Source organism: Pseudorasbora parva, chromosome 6 (genome assembly GCF_024679245.1).
Source record: "Pseudorasbora parva isolate DD20220531a chromosome 6, ASM2467924v1, whole genome shotgun sequence".
In the NCBI taxonomy this organism is placed as follows: domain Eukaryota; kingdom Metazoa; phylum Chordata; class Actinopteri; order Cypriniformes; family Gobionidae; genus Pseudorasbora; species Pseudorasbora parva.
Window position 1 is genome coordinate 23,865,089 of NC_090177.1, and position 13,585 is coordinate 23,878,673.

General features: G+C 38.7%; 1 protein-coding gene across 7 annotated transcripts in view; it reads right to left on the bottom strand.

Moving 5' to 3' along the window:
- arhgef10lb (Rho guanine nucleotide exchange factor (GEF) 10-like b) overlaps positions 1-13,585 on the bottom strand; it is a 50,892-nt gene that overhangs the window by 32,636 nt on the left and 4,671 nt on the right. For 4 of the 7 annotated variants that reach the window (XM_067446324.1, XM_067446325.1, XM_067446322.1 and 1 more), the window contains 10 exons: positions 9,730-10,056; positions 9,560-9,587; positions 9,118-9,191; positions 8,625-8,693; positions 8,064-8,126; positions 5,644-5,772; positions 4,770-4,903; positions 1,942-2,055; positions 1,005-1,113; positions 622-725 (listed from right to left, as the gene is read on the bottom strand). In XM_067446324.1, the coding sequence (XP_067302425.1) occupies positions 622-725; positions 1,005-1,113; positions 1,942-2,055; positions 4,770-4,903; positions 5,644-5,772; positions 8,064-8,126; positions 8,625-8,693; positions 9,118-9,191; positions 9,560-9,587; positions 9,730-10,056 (1,151 nt within the window). The remainder of the gene's footprint in view (positions 1-621; positions 726-1,004; positions 1,114-1,941; positions 2,056-4,769; positions 4,904-5,643; positions 5,773-8,063; positions 8,127-8,624; positions 8,694-9,117; positions 9,192-9,559; positions 9,588-9,729; positions 10,057-13,585) is intronic. The other 3 variants (XM_067446326.1, XM_067446327.1, XM_067446328.1) reach the window with 3 other exon arrangements.

Sequence of the window (13,585 nt, forward strand, 5' to 3'; positions counted from 1 at the left end):
GTGAAATATTATTACAGTTTAAAAATAGCATTTATATTTGAATATATTTTAAAATGTAATTGTAAGTGCAAATCTGAATTTTCAGCATCATTACTACAGATCCTTCTAATATTTTTTCTGCTCAAGAACATTTCTCCTTATTGTCAATGTTGAAAAACAAAAAAAAATGCATACACTGTAGTGACTAATGTAATATTAAGAATGCGACATATATGAAACTGAAAAGTCTTTTCACTTTTATATTGACAAGTCTAATCAAGCTGCATGCTCATCCGTCAAATCTTCAAATGTATCAGTTTTATGGATGTTGCCATTTTTGTTTTTGTTTTATATTACTTTGCTCACTGTGAACTCCCATTAAAATTGCTGTTGTCAGTCCCAAACAGTGTGAACATAACAGTTCTTAACACAGCTTTGGTTTTCCATTAATGCGGTTGCATGTGGGGTTGAATGCGGTTGTCACTACCGCAAATAACTGAGCTGAAATGTAACTGTATTAAGGACGCAAATACAAGTCTGACAACCGTTTCTGCTGCTATGTGAACATGGCCATATGATAAATGTATGATACTGACAGGAATGCAGACAGATTCACACACAAGTACATACACAAACACGCACCTGTTGGCTACTGAGTCCTTCTGGCATTGGAGAAAGTTGAGGTGGTGGATGTTTGAGTTCAGATACAGTCACATCTAGATATCCAGAATCATCCTCAGTGTCATCTGCACATTCACATTCAACAGCACAGTTAAACTCCTCATTTACACTAGCATTACAGACAACTACAATATCAGCCATATTGGCTCACTCCTCCTTTAAATTTAAACAATATTCTGCAGCTCTGTGATAATATTTGCCACTTGCTATCTCCGAATAATTCAAACATCCAAACATTTAAAGAGGCATCTAGTTTCTAGTATTGTTTCTGTATTGAAACCTACCAGATGTCAGAAAAAACACCCAGAAATGAGCAAGAGGAAATGAGAGTCAAAAAGTCAAACCTGTGCAGTCTTTTTTACTCAGGAAGGACACTTTGCGCATCATGGCTATTTTGGTCTTTTCCAGTCCATCTTTCGTGCCATTCCTAGCTGCTTTCATTAGCTTTTGAACCTATGGGAGGAAAGAGAGAGATAGGCTGACTGCATAAGATGACAGTGAGAAACAAAATGAATCAGCAGAACTAAAAGAGAAGGAATAAATTCCTGTCTGTGGATCAGTGTGTTTGAGCAGCAGGACAAACCCTCAAGGTCCCTCTTTACTCAGTTGCAACACTCAGTGGATTTCACACAGTTTCATTTTCATTGTCCATTGGACAGTGGTTTGTTTTCTTTATAATGATGTGCATGATGGACTATTACATACCTATAAGCTGTATGTGAATTTGTGTCAATACTGTCTACATTAAGGATGCAACTAAATCTACATTATCTAGATTTAGTCTAATGTGTAATATAAAACTGATCCTCAAAAACTGGGACAAAATATGTATTTTTTTAATTTTCAACTGTTTCTGTTAAACATTTTCTTTATTCAACACAAACACAAACACAAACACACACACACACACACACACACACACACACACACACACACACACACACACACACACACACACACACACACACACACACACACACACACATTTAAAAACATTAACAATAAGCAAAAACAATACAGTGAATTCCCAAAATATTACAATTTATATTTTTAATATTGCACATGTATTATATGCAAAAGCCATTTTACTTGTCTTATGTTTCTAGCTAGTAACAGAAAAAACATTAAAAAAAGTAAATTCTATAAAAATCCCAAACTATTTTTTTAAGAGCTGACATCATAGATATCGCAAAAAAAATAAACAGTCATTCATAAGATGTCCTTTTGTCCCATATCTCAAGAATCTGTGATAACCACACATTGACCACTGCATATATGTACCTTAATGTCATAGTTTTGTTTGAGTTGGCTGACATCTTGAGCCCCTAACCGCATGGCTAGCTCACGCCTGGTCTGGACACAGCGTTGCTTCAGTCGCCGTACATCGGGGGAAATCTATATCCATTACCGCAAAGCCATGTCCACGAGCAGTAAGGGGTGGGTTTGAATTATATAAGTGAATAGAGAAAGATGGCAGAAGAAGAGAGGAGGAGGAGGAAAATCATGAGATTGAGGGGAGTGACAAACACAGGGAGACAGTAATAACATCAAGGCCAACATAAGAGGGAACTGAAGAAAGGCATAAAAGAGTGAACAAGACAGCAAGAACAGAGATTTACCCTCAGATAGTGTCTCAGTTAACGCTACTAAATCTTTACACTCACAAATTAGTCCTTCAAACAGAAGTACCCATGTTCAGATTGCATAAGGCCTCATCTTGGCTCTCTGGTTATTCTAGTTAAGGCTTTCTGTACCTGTTTTCATACACGACGTGCTACATCTGTGGATTAAGACCTGATCTTCTCTGCATGCATCAAAAGACATTAACTAAGAACAGGAACAGGGCAAACCCAACAAGAAAGGAGAACTGAAAGAACCAGGCGCCAAAAAATCTTTCCTCTTTCCTTTTTTAAAGCTGAAGTGTGCAATTTCTGCACTACTAGCACCACTGAACAGAATTAGAATTTAAAAAAAGATGCCCACATCTGCCACTGGTCAGACAAATCAATAGCCCCGCCCCCAAACACACACCATTGGCTGAGCTTATGATGAGCACTGTTTTGAAATTGTCATTGTGTTTACAAGGACAAATAAAGCTAAATGTGTGGCTTATAGTTTAAATTATATCCGAATTGAATTTGTTTGGCCTTTAGAATGAATATGTTAGCCTTAAGGTTATCTATAAGCTAATATGTTCAAAACAATAACAAAATTTGCATTTAGAAGATACACTGATTAGGCATAACATTATGACCAATGAGAGGTGAAATGATGATTTCTGAAGGATCATGTGACACTGAAGACTGGAGGAATGAAGGCATTTAAAGTATAATAAATTGAAAACCAATTATTTTAAATTGTAATAATATATTACAATATTACATTTTTTTTCTGTATTTTTGATCAAATATATACAGGCTTAATGAGCAGAATGGGTGCCAGATACCAGAACAAACCTTCAGGGGTCTAGTGGAGTCCACGCCTCGACGGGTCAGGGCTGTTTTGGCAGCAAAAGGGGGACCAACACAATATAATGGGTCATTATAGGTCATAATGTTATGCCTTCAAAACTCTCACTTCCACCAATATGGCTCAATGATTTTAATGACATCACTCTGCACTTCATCTTCTCATCAGATTTTCTCTCCAATCAAATGCTCTCTAGAATCTGAAGTGTCCCGCCCCCTGCACTATAAATAGACACGGAAGCTGCATCTGAAACTGGTCACTTGTTTATTCTATGACACACAGCACATAGGGGATAGGAAACAATTCAAAAAGTGTAAATGTGCTTTCTATTGGGGCAAATAAAGTATTATTTCATATTACTATATAACCAGCAGCCATATCACCCTGTAGCCCAAGACTGGTTTCTCACTAAAGCTAAGCAGGGCTGAGCCTGGTCAGTACCTGGATGGGAGACCAACTGGGAAAACTAGGCTTCTGCTGATAGAGGTGTACGTGAGGCCAGCAGGGGGCGGTCACCCTGTGGTCTGTGTGGGTCCTAACACCCCAGTATAGTGATGGGGACACTGTACTGTCAAAGATCACCGTCCTTCGGATGAGACGTTATACCGAGGTCCTGATTCTCTGTGGCCATTAAAAATCCCATAGCACTTCTCGTAAAGAGTAGGGGTGTAGCCCCAGTGTCCTGGCTAAATTCCCTCGATTGGCCCTTACCAATCATGGCCTCCTAATAATCCCCATCCACTGAATTGGCTCTATCACCCTCTCTCCTCTCCACCTATCGCTGGTGTGTGGTGAGCTCACTGGCGCCGTTGTACTGTGGCTGCCGTCGGATCATCCAAGTGGATGCTGCACACTGGTGGTGGTTGAGGAGAGACCCCTGACATGAGTGTAAAGTGCTTTGGGTGTACAATAACACATTCGAAAGCGCTATATAAATGCCTCAATCATTAATTCATAAGTGTCACAATCTGCTCTTGTCCAGAGACACTATAGCACAGAGCGGATCATATGCGACCAGACCCATTTGAATTCTACACAGAATGCTGTATTTTAAAGTGATATGGAGATTAGGAGGAGAAATGGTTAGACAGGCAAGGCATTACAAACAGCACTGATGAGAAGAAGAGATAACAGTGGTGCCGTGCACCAACATAAATTGCACACGTTTCAAACTACACATCCTCGGCATGATTATGATCACTGTTTTGCTTTGGTAAAAGTTTCATATTAAATCTACAGGGGGAATTTATTACACTCTGGCAGTGTGGCTGTCACACTGTCAAATGCGGCTTTGCTGATCTCAAAGGCTCTGGCCAAGATTTTCACATTTTTCTATTTTAAAAAAAGGTAAGGAATTGCTCAATATGTCCTGCCCCTGTCTTCCTGTTTCAGTGGAAATTACTTCACCACACTGAAAAACTTTGCACGTTTCAAGGCACTTCAGTGGGACTTAAATAATTGAAAACTTTAACTTTCAACTAAAATTTGTGTAATGATTCAAATATCATAACGCTATAACTGTTAGAAACATTGTGAGAACTTACCTAAATAAATGGGTTTCTGGCTTTAACAATGCACAGCAATCAATGTTTTTACTGTTTGTAAACACTCTTGATGATGAATGGCCAGCGTCTTTGTACCTTATTGCGAGTGGGCTGCTTAGTCTCGCTGTCTGACTGCTCGTCGTAACTCTCAAACTCACTGGAACCCCAGCCGTTGTCTATCAGTCCAGACTCGCCAGACCTCTGCACCTCCTCATAGATCACATCATCCTCTGAACAATAACACAGAAAGAAGTATGTGAGGTGGGAGGAAGATAGATGTCCTGAGTCGAGTTACAGTAACAGGATACATTCGAGGGTTTGTTTGCAAATGTTGAAACAAGTCTTGGTACGCAAATGTATAGATTATAGAAAGATCGCTCAAGGGAAAATTCAATTGCTCAGTTTGCACTTTATTAACACCTTTTGCAATTTGCTGGGTCTTGTGGGCTCATCATGACTCACAGATGCCCCTAGTAGGTTCAAATAGGGAAATTCAGTGGCTTATGTTAGCCACCAAGAAGATCTTGGAAATATTTGAACTGAATATTTGACTGAAATCTGATTTTTGGCTGCAATGCAAACATTACTATAGGCAAATCTGTGCACAGTTTGCAAATTTGTTTAGATCTCTTTCGAAACTCCAAAAGAATTAAAAAAAATAATAATAATAATGTCCTGTTAGAAAATTAGTGTACGGGCATTGCCTTCAACCTTACACAATGTGTAATCCAAATAGATATAAAACAACTGAAAAATGATTGCTGAAAATTCCTTCATATTAATACGGTATATTGCACAATATTTTTACGAATCTTTTTTAGTGTAGAGTACACACGTGTGGGATTACAGGGTTTTTTTTCCGAAAGAGAAAAGTTTCAATTTGCTCTCCATTTCAGCTCATTGCTGTCTTGAAGAAACATTTGCGATATTAAAGAGCTATCATTGAGCTGGACAGATAACAGACACTGACCTGCATCAGGGGGCGAGTTGTTCTCACAAGGCACATCGTCGTAGATGACCTCAGAGCGAGCAGAAGCAGCAGAGTTCACCTTCAGCTGTTCTGGTGGTGAATCTCCAGCTGATTCAGAAACGGCTTTCCCTAGAAGAGAGAAAAAGAGAGAGTCATTCATATATGTTAAAAAAACAAATCTACCAATGACGTAAACTCTATTGTGAGAGGCTCCTAATGGGACAGTTCAATGGATATTTGAGCATATTCAGAGCACGAATAACAAAAAAGGATGGGATACTACTTTAAGTGAGCAGGACATTGGGTTTAGGATCTTATTTAAACAACCAGTAACAGCAAACATCATTTGATAATCATTCATCAGACCTTCAGTGAGGTATTAAGCTCAATGCAGGTCAAGCGCAAATGAAATCCAGCCCTGATTAGCACAGAAAAGCACATTTATAATCCTTTTGGCACAGAATTGTTCTTGCATTCTGACAACAGTGCAACAAAATAACTAATATACTCCTCCACACGAACCGCAGATTGACAACACATACACTTGTCTCTACTTTGACAGTGTGTACAGATTTGTTGACAGCCTCTTCTTACCTAATGAAGTCGCCCGCTGAGTCTCCCCCATAGGAACTTAAAATACCTCAAAGTGAAATGTTCTTTTAACTGTTTAGGCCTGTGAATATCTGAAGGAGATACTGAGACTACTGTCTGGGATGTCAGAGGGAGATCATTTAAAATTCAGAGAACACATTAATTAGGAGTAGGAGTATAATATAAATATCTTTCCTGGGAATATTCCAGGTTAAACAGAAGTTAGGCAGCTGTAGCACGCTGTTGTTTACCACAGAAAATCATTTCTCATCTCTCGCTTTGTAAAACTGTGAAAAATTATGGAAATCTATGGGGAAACGGTTGCGTTTCTGGTTTCGCACTTACATACACGCATTTCTCTCAACATGTGCGGCTCGAAATGATGTTCTGCAGTAATTGACATCATGTTACAGATGTTATTGATAAAGCTTTACTTTTATTGAAACCGGGATATTTTTTATGCGGCTTTGTAGATGACACTGATTGTCAGTGTGATGTTGCATATATGTAAAAGTTTATATACTGAGGAAAAGACATACCGATCTAAAAGGGTGTAGAAGTAACAGCTGCAGGGAGTGGATATGGAAGTCAGATAGCAAGATTCTATATTTACATCATCAATACAGTGCACTACAACACAGTAGGTATCTACAGCCTAAAACTTCAGTACTAAATGCCAAAATACTCCAACTGTCTGAAATAAAATACTTGACAGGACTGAGAATCTTTTCTGAAGCTTGGTAAACAAATACAGCAGAGGATTGACAGATCTAACTACACTCTATAACAGGGATGGCAAACCTGGAGGACCACTGCCTTGCAGAGTTTAGTTCCAACCCTGATCAAACTCACCTTCCTGAAGCTTACTAGTAATCCAGCAGGCATTGATTAGATGGTTCAGGTGTGTTTGAGTAGGGTTGGAACTAAGCCATGCAGGGCAGTGGCCCTCCAGGACCGAGTTTGTCCATCCCTGCTTTATAATGTACAGTCAGCTGGTCATTAATGCAAAATAGACTGCTTATTATTACACGGCTACTGACCTAATACAACACTATTCAAAAATTTGAGGTCAATAAGATTTGTTTTTCAAGGAAATTAAGACTTTTAGTCAGCAGGTATGCAGTAAATTGATCAAAAGTGACAGTAAATAAATTGATAATGTTACAAAATATTTCTATTTCACAAAAATGCTACTCTTTATATTTTTCTTTATATTCATGACATTTGAAGGATCATGTGACAGTGAAGCCTGGAGAAATGGCTGCTGAATAATATTAACATTATTAATGTTTATACTGTATTTTTAATTATATAAATGCCCCTTTTTGGCATAAGAGACTACTTTAAAAAACATTTTAAAATATCTTATCAACCCCAAACTTTTAAACATGTAATATTGTGGACATTTTTTATCTTTTTTCTTTCTTCTTTTTTATATTAATGATTCCGCTATTAAAAACAGTCCACTACAACATACAGAACAATCTGCCCAGCAGCAAGATGAATAATGCAAAAATAGTAGAAGTAATATCAATAACTGAGATGAAAGAAGGCGCTGTCCTCAGTGATACGAGACACATAAAAGTAGTGCCATTTAGGTTACCTGAATGAATGGACTGATTATACAGCGTTGTTATGCGACAGAGAATATTAGGAAATATAAGACTGCTGAAGGTGGCGATTGACCAGACAGAAACAAGTATTCCAGAGAGCCGTGTAATAGAAAAAGGATATCTATGTATGTATCTATGTATCTACGCATGTATGATTACTGTCAAATACAAAGACGGCACAGCTATTCCAACTGTCCTGGGGATTGGGGATTGTACCTTTATGCAGTCGCAGAGTGAGCTCTGAAACCACACTGAACCATTCCCGAGAGTGAACTGGGGCTGCACACACATAGCAGAGACTGTTTAACAGCCAAGGGACACTGCTTTGAAGTCACTTCTACTATGAACATTGAATTTGACGTTTCCAAGACCTCAAGTGATGCCAAGTAAATTAGTTATTTTACAGATTATTTGGAACATGCATCATTTTTTTTTCAATGCAGCTTTCTTAATTTAGGAAAATAAATCATATTGACAAGGGCATATTATATTCATTGTATGATTTTTTTCGCGTTATCACTTGTTTGTTGTATTATTTGATTGGATTGTAAAAGAATCTTCAAGAAAAATCTCCAAAGAATCAGATTTAATAGGTTGAACCATGTGTGGACATTTGGCAGGGGTGTGCTGGTTTCTTTCCCGTGAGATTCCTGTGGGTCTGGATTGGATTAGTCATTACTGTTTTTCAGATCTCTGGATTCTATGCTGATTTTTGGATTTTGCATTAGTGTGGATTTACAGGAAGGCATGGCATAGCCCCTTCTCAGAGCCACCAACCTGTCTGAACATGTTTGTGGGGAGACTTCTGTACAGGTGTGTAGAGGCCCTCTGGCCCAAAATCTGAACCTGGAGATACATTTTCAAACAGATTTGTCAGATTTAAGCACTGGATTGCCTTCCCAGTTGGCATTTCAGAGATTATTGAATCCATGTCAGGGATATTGAATCACAATATTGTATCAACGTTGATATTACAACGTTGTATTAAATTGTTCTTTTACCATGTGTTCATAAAATGAATTTATAAGTATATTGTTACCTTTTTACAACATCTAGCATTAAGAGTTGCTTCAACATTGTTTTCAAAAAAATTTCAAAGCTGAAACAACAACTTACATTATTTCAAACACATTTCAACATTTAACATCTGTAACTCGACAGCTGGGTTTTTGGACTCATTTTGGGACATCCAGCCACACTTCTTTAAATAGATTCATCCCAAAACATTCATAACCACAAACTATGTAGAAATATGCTCTAAGTGTAATACCTTCATAAATGTTATTTCTTTTCCAAATGCTCGCTTGTTCATCGGCTACTTGAGGCTCGGCTGAAACGGAACTCCTAAAACAAAACAGGAATGCAGAAATATTGAAAAAACCTTCATGTTTATTCTTATCAGGGAATATGTGTTAATAGGTAAATCACATTAGATGTCACTAGAGCCAGAGTAAGTTGTTGAATAACTAATACAGTAAGAAAAGTGTTCAGATAAGAGGTAAATAATCAACCATAGAACTACACAGCTAAAACAATGTATAATAAAGTCCTTTAGGGGAAAACACTTTAAACAGTAAGCATATAAAGATTTATAGTGTCTCTATGCATGACATCCTGTAGGAATAATAAGGTTGAAGATATCCAAGTGAAAAATGTTCAAGGCATAATATACAAGGCATAAAACAGATGCGTGTTAACACAAACATTCTTACCCATCAGGAGACTGTCTGGCTACCATGTCTGCAGGAAAAATATAGTGTGTTTAATTTTTAATCAACCAAAGTAAAAAAAAAAAAGAATTATCCATTGTCTGATTTCGCATACAGAACATTAAAAACACAAAATACAGTCATTTTTTGTGGTTAACATATTGCAGACTAACCTGGGTATGTTGTGTGAGGATGTGTGGGGCTATTTTGGTCCTCCAGACCAGCAGGGGTCTCTCCATTTACTGTTTGCTGATTATGGTGTCTAACACTCTTCATAGATTGACAATAAAGTGCATTTTCGGCAGTGCTATCTTTAGTACTCTCTGAATGCTCAGCTAGCACATGAGGAGTTTCTGACTCTTTACTCTGAACAGAGTTGTCCAATGTATTCTGGTCGTCTTCGCTGTCATCAAACTCAAACTTCTCACCAGTTTCTTCATCTTCATCGTCCTCCTCTTCCTCCTCCTGGGGCTTCTGAGTCACACCAGGGAACAGGGACTCTGAAATAACATACACAAGCTAATTTTAACTGACAAAAATTACATAAACACATTTTTACATTTCTTGAAAAAATAAAATGGGGGGGGGAAATTAGTAAGTGCAATATGACAAACTGTGAACAGGGGTGTTGTGAGTGGTTGCTAGGGCACTGCTATGCAGTTGCAATGGTGTTCTGAGTGTACTGTTGATATGTAGCTGTTTTGAAAGGCTGTTGAGTTAGTGATCTGAGTAGTTTTCTGAGCATTCCAACAGTAACTAATGTGGTTGTTAATGGTGTTCTAAGTGGTTGATTGAATGATGCAATGTTGTTCTGAGTGGTTGTTTGAGTGTTGCTATGGTGTTATGAGTGGTTGTGATGGTGATCTGAGTGTTGTGATGTTGTTCTGAGTGGTTGTTTGAGTGTTGCTATGGTGTTATGAGTGGTTATGATGGTGATCTGAGTGGTTGTTTGAGTGTTGTGATGTTGTTCTGAGTGGTTGTTTGAGTGTTGTGATGGTGTTCTGAGTGGTGTTTGAGTGTTGTGATGGTGTTCTGAGTGGTTGTTTGAGTGTTGTGATGGTGTTCTGAGTGGTTGTTTGGGTGTTGTGATGGTGTTCTGAGTGGTTGTTTGAGTGTTGTGATGGTGTTCTGAGTGGTTGTTTGAGTGTTGTGATGGTGTTCTGAGTGGTTGTTTGAGTGTTGTGATGGTGTTCTGAGTGGTTGTTTGAGTGTTGTGATGGTGTTCTGAGTGGTTGTTTGAGTGTTGTGATGATGTTCTGAGTGGTGTTTGAGTGTTGCTATGGTGTTCTGAGTGGTTGTTTGAGTGTTGTGATGGTGTTCTGAGTGGTTGTTTGAGTGTTGTGATGGTGTTCTGAGTGGTTGTTTGAGTGTTGTGATGGTGTTCTGAGTGGTTGTTTGGGTGTTGTGGTGTTGTTCTGAGTGTTGTGATGGTGTTCTGAGTGGTTGTTTGAGTGTTGGGATGTTGTTCTGAGTGTTGTGATGGTGTTCTGAGTGGTTGTTTGAGTGTTGTGATGGTGTTCTGAGTGGTTGTTTGAGTGTTGTGATGGTGTTCTGAGTGGTTGTTTGAGTGTTGTGATGATGTTCTGAGTGGTGTTTGAGTGTTGCTATGGTGTTCTGAGTGGTTGTTTGAGTGTTGTGATGGTGTTCTGAGTGGTTGTTTGAGTGTTGTGATGGTGTTCTGAGTGGTTGTTTGAGTGTTGTGATGGTGTTCTGAGTGGTTGTTTGGGTGTTGTCGTGTTGTTCTGAGTGTTGTGGTGGTGTTCTGAGTGGTTGTTTGAGTGTTGCTATGTTGTTCTGAGTGGTTGTTTGAGTGTTGCTATGTTGTTCTGAGTGGTTGAGTGTTGCGATGGTGTTCTGAGTGGTTGTTTGAGTGTTGCTATGGTGTTCTGAGTGGTTGTTTGAGTGTTGCTATGGTGTTCTGAGTGGTTGTTTGAGTGTTGCTATGGTGTTCTGAGTGGTTGTTTGAGTGTTGCTATGTTGTTCTGAGTGGTTGTTTGAGTGTTGTGATGGTGTTCTGAGTGGTTGTTTGAGTGTTGCTATGTTGTTCTGAGTGGTTGTTTGAGTGTTGCTATGTTGTTCTGAGTGGTTGTTTGAGTGTTGTGATGGTGTTCTGAGTGGTTGTTTGAGTGTTGCTATGGTGTTCTAAGTGGTTGTTTGAGTGTTGGGATGTTGTTCGAGTGTTGGGATGTTGTTCTGAGTGTTGTGATGGTGTTCTGAGTGGTTGTTTGAGTGTTGGGATGTTGTTCGAGTGTTGGGATGTTGTTCTGAGTGTTGTGATGGTGTTCTAAGTGGTTGTTTGAGTGTTGGGATGTTGTTCGAGTGTTGGGATGTTGTTCTGAGTGTTGTGATGGTGTTCTGAGTGGTTGTTTGAGTGTTGGGATGTTGTTCGAGTGTTGGGATGTTGTTCTGAGTGTTGTGATGGTGTTCTAAGTGGTTGTTTGAGTGTTGGGATGTTGTTCGAGTGTTGGGATGTTGTTCTGAGTGTTGTGATGGTGTTCTGAGTGGTTGTTTGAGTGTTGTGATGATGTTCTGAGTGGTTGTTTGAGTGTTGGGATGGTGTTCTGAGTGGTTGTTTGAGTGTTGGGATGTTGTTCTGAGTGGTTGTTTGAGTGTTGGGATGTTGTTCTGAGTGTTGTGATGGTGTTCTGAGTGGTTGTTTGAGTGTTGTGATGATGTTCTGAGTGGTTGTTTGAGTGTTGGGATGGTGTTCTGAGTGTTGTGATGGTGTTCTGAGTGGTTGTTTGAGTGTTGCTATGTTGTTCTGAGTGGTTGTTTGAGTGTTGTGATGGTGTTCTGAGTGGTGTTTGAGTGTTGCTATGGTATTCTGAGTGGTTGTTTGAGTGTTGTGATGATGTTCTGAGAGGTTGTTTAAGTGGCGTGATGTTGTTCTAAATGGTTGTTTGAATGTTGCTATGGTGTTCGGAGTTGCTGTTTGAGTCCTGCTATGGTCTTCTGAGTGGCCCGCCCCCAAGCCTTGTATATTCATTGATTTGGTGATATGTGGATTTTTTAAGAATAGAAAACAGTCAATTTTATTTCATTAGCAACGTGTTTTTCACTGTAAACACAAAGCCACACTATAAGTTTTAGGACCTGCCTGCTACAGACTGATTGCAATATAACACTCTGACTTAGCATGCATAATGCAATTTCACATAAAAAGCATGAAGACAACAAACAAAAGATTGGATCTTTATAATTCAGTGCACACTCTGTATCTAAGCAGCTACATTTGTATTCCATTATGATTCCAGATAAAGTCAAAGAGGCTCAAAAATATGTTTTTTGACCATACCACTGAAGACAAAACCCTTGTGAGTCATCAGATTTGTTCAGAAAAACACCCAAAACTCACAAGCTTAAAGCCAAAAACTCCCTCCCTGTGATAACACATAACACAAACATTGAACAGATGGGGAAAATAATACAGACGAAAACAATCTGTTACATGCACCAAAGGGGTGAGTGTGGTGTTAGCTGAATCCAGTAGAGTAGTGACAACATATATATTTTGTTGTAAACTACTAAGTCAAGTTAAGCAACAAAAAACATGACATCACTTTTTGGCATTTTCTGACCAGTTGTTGGAACGTTTCATGTAGCAAAGGAGCCAAAGCACAGGAATAGAGATTACATCCTCTGCACTGGGAGGAGAAAAACCGATCATGTGAAGAGCAGGATTACACATGCGACCATATGGTCTCTATAGAGACCAACTGAAAGTACTTCATATCAGTAAATGTTTTCACTTGCTCCCACTATGAAAGTGGGTTGTGCAGAGAAGCAGTATATAAACCAATTAAGCAAAGAAGAAATGCCTACAGGTGTGCTTACATTTCTGTGTTAAAAACGTCCCCTCCAATTTTTTCTGGTGCACATCTACATTATAAAATAGCATGAATCAGTTACTCAAGTCAATATAAGCTCATATGACCAATCTAAAAAAAAAAAAAGATCTAAAGGTCAGTAAAAAAAAAATGGATCTAAAGGTCAGCAATCATGCAGCGCTCAGGTGCTCTATTCTCTTCA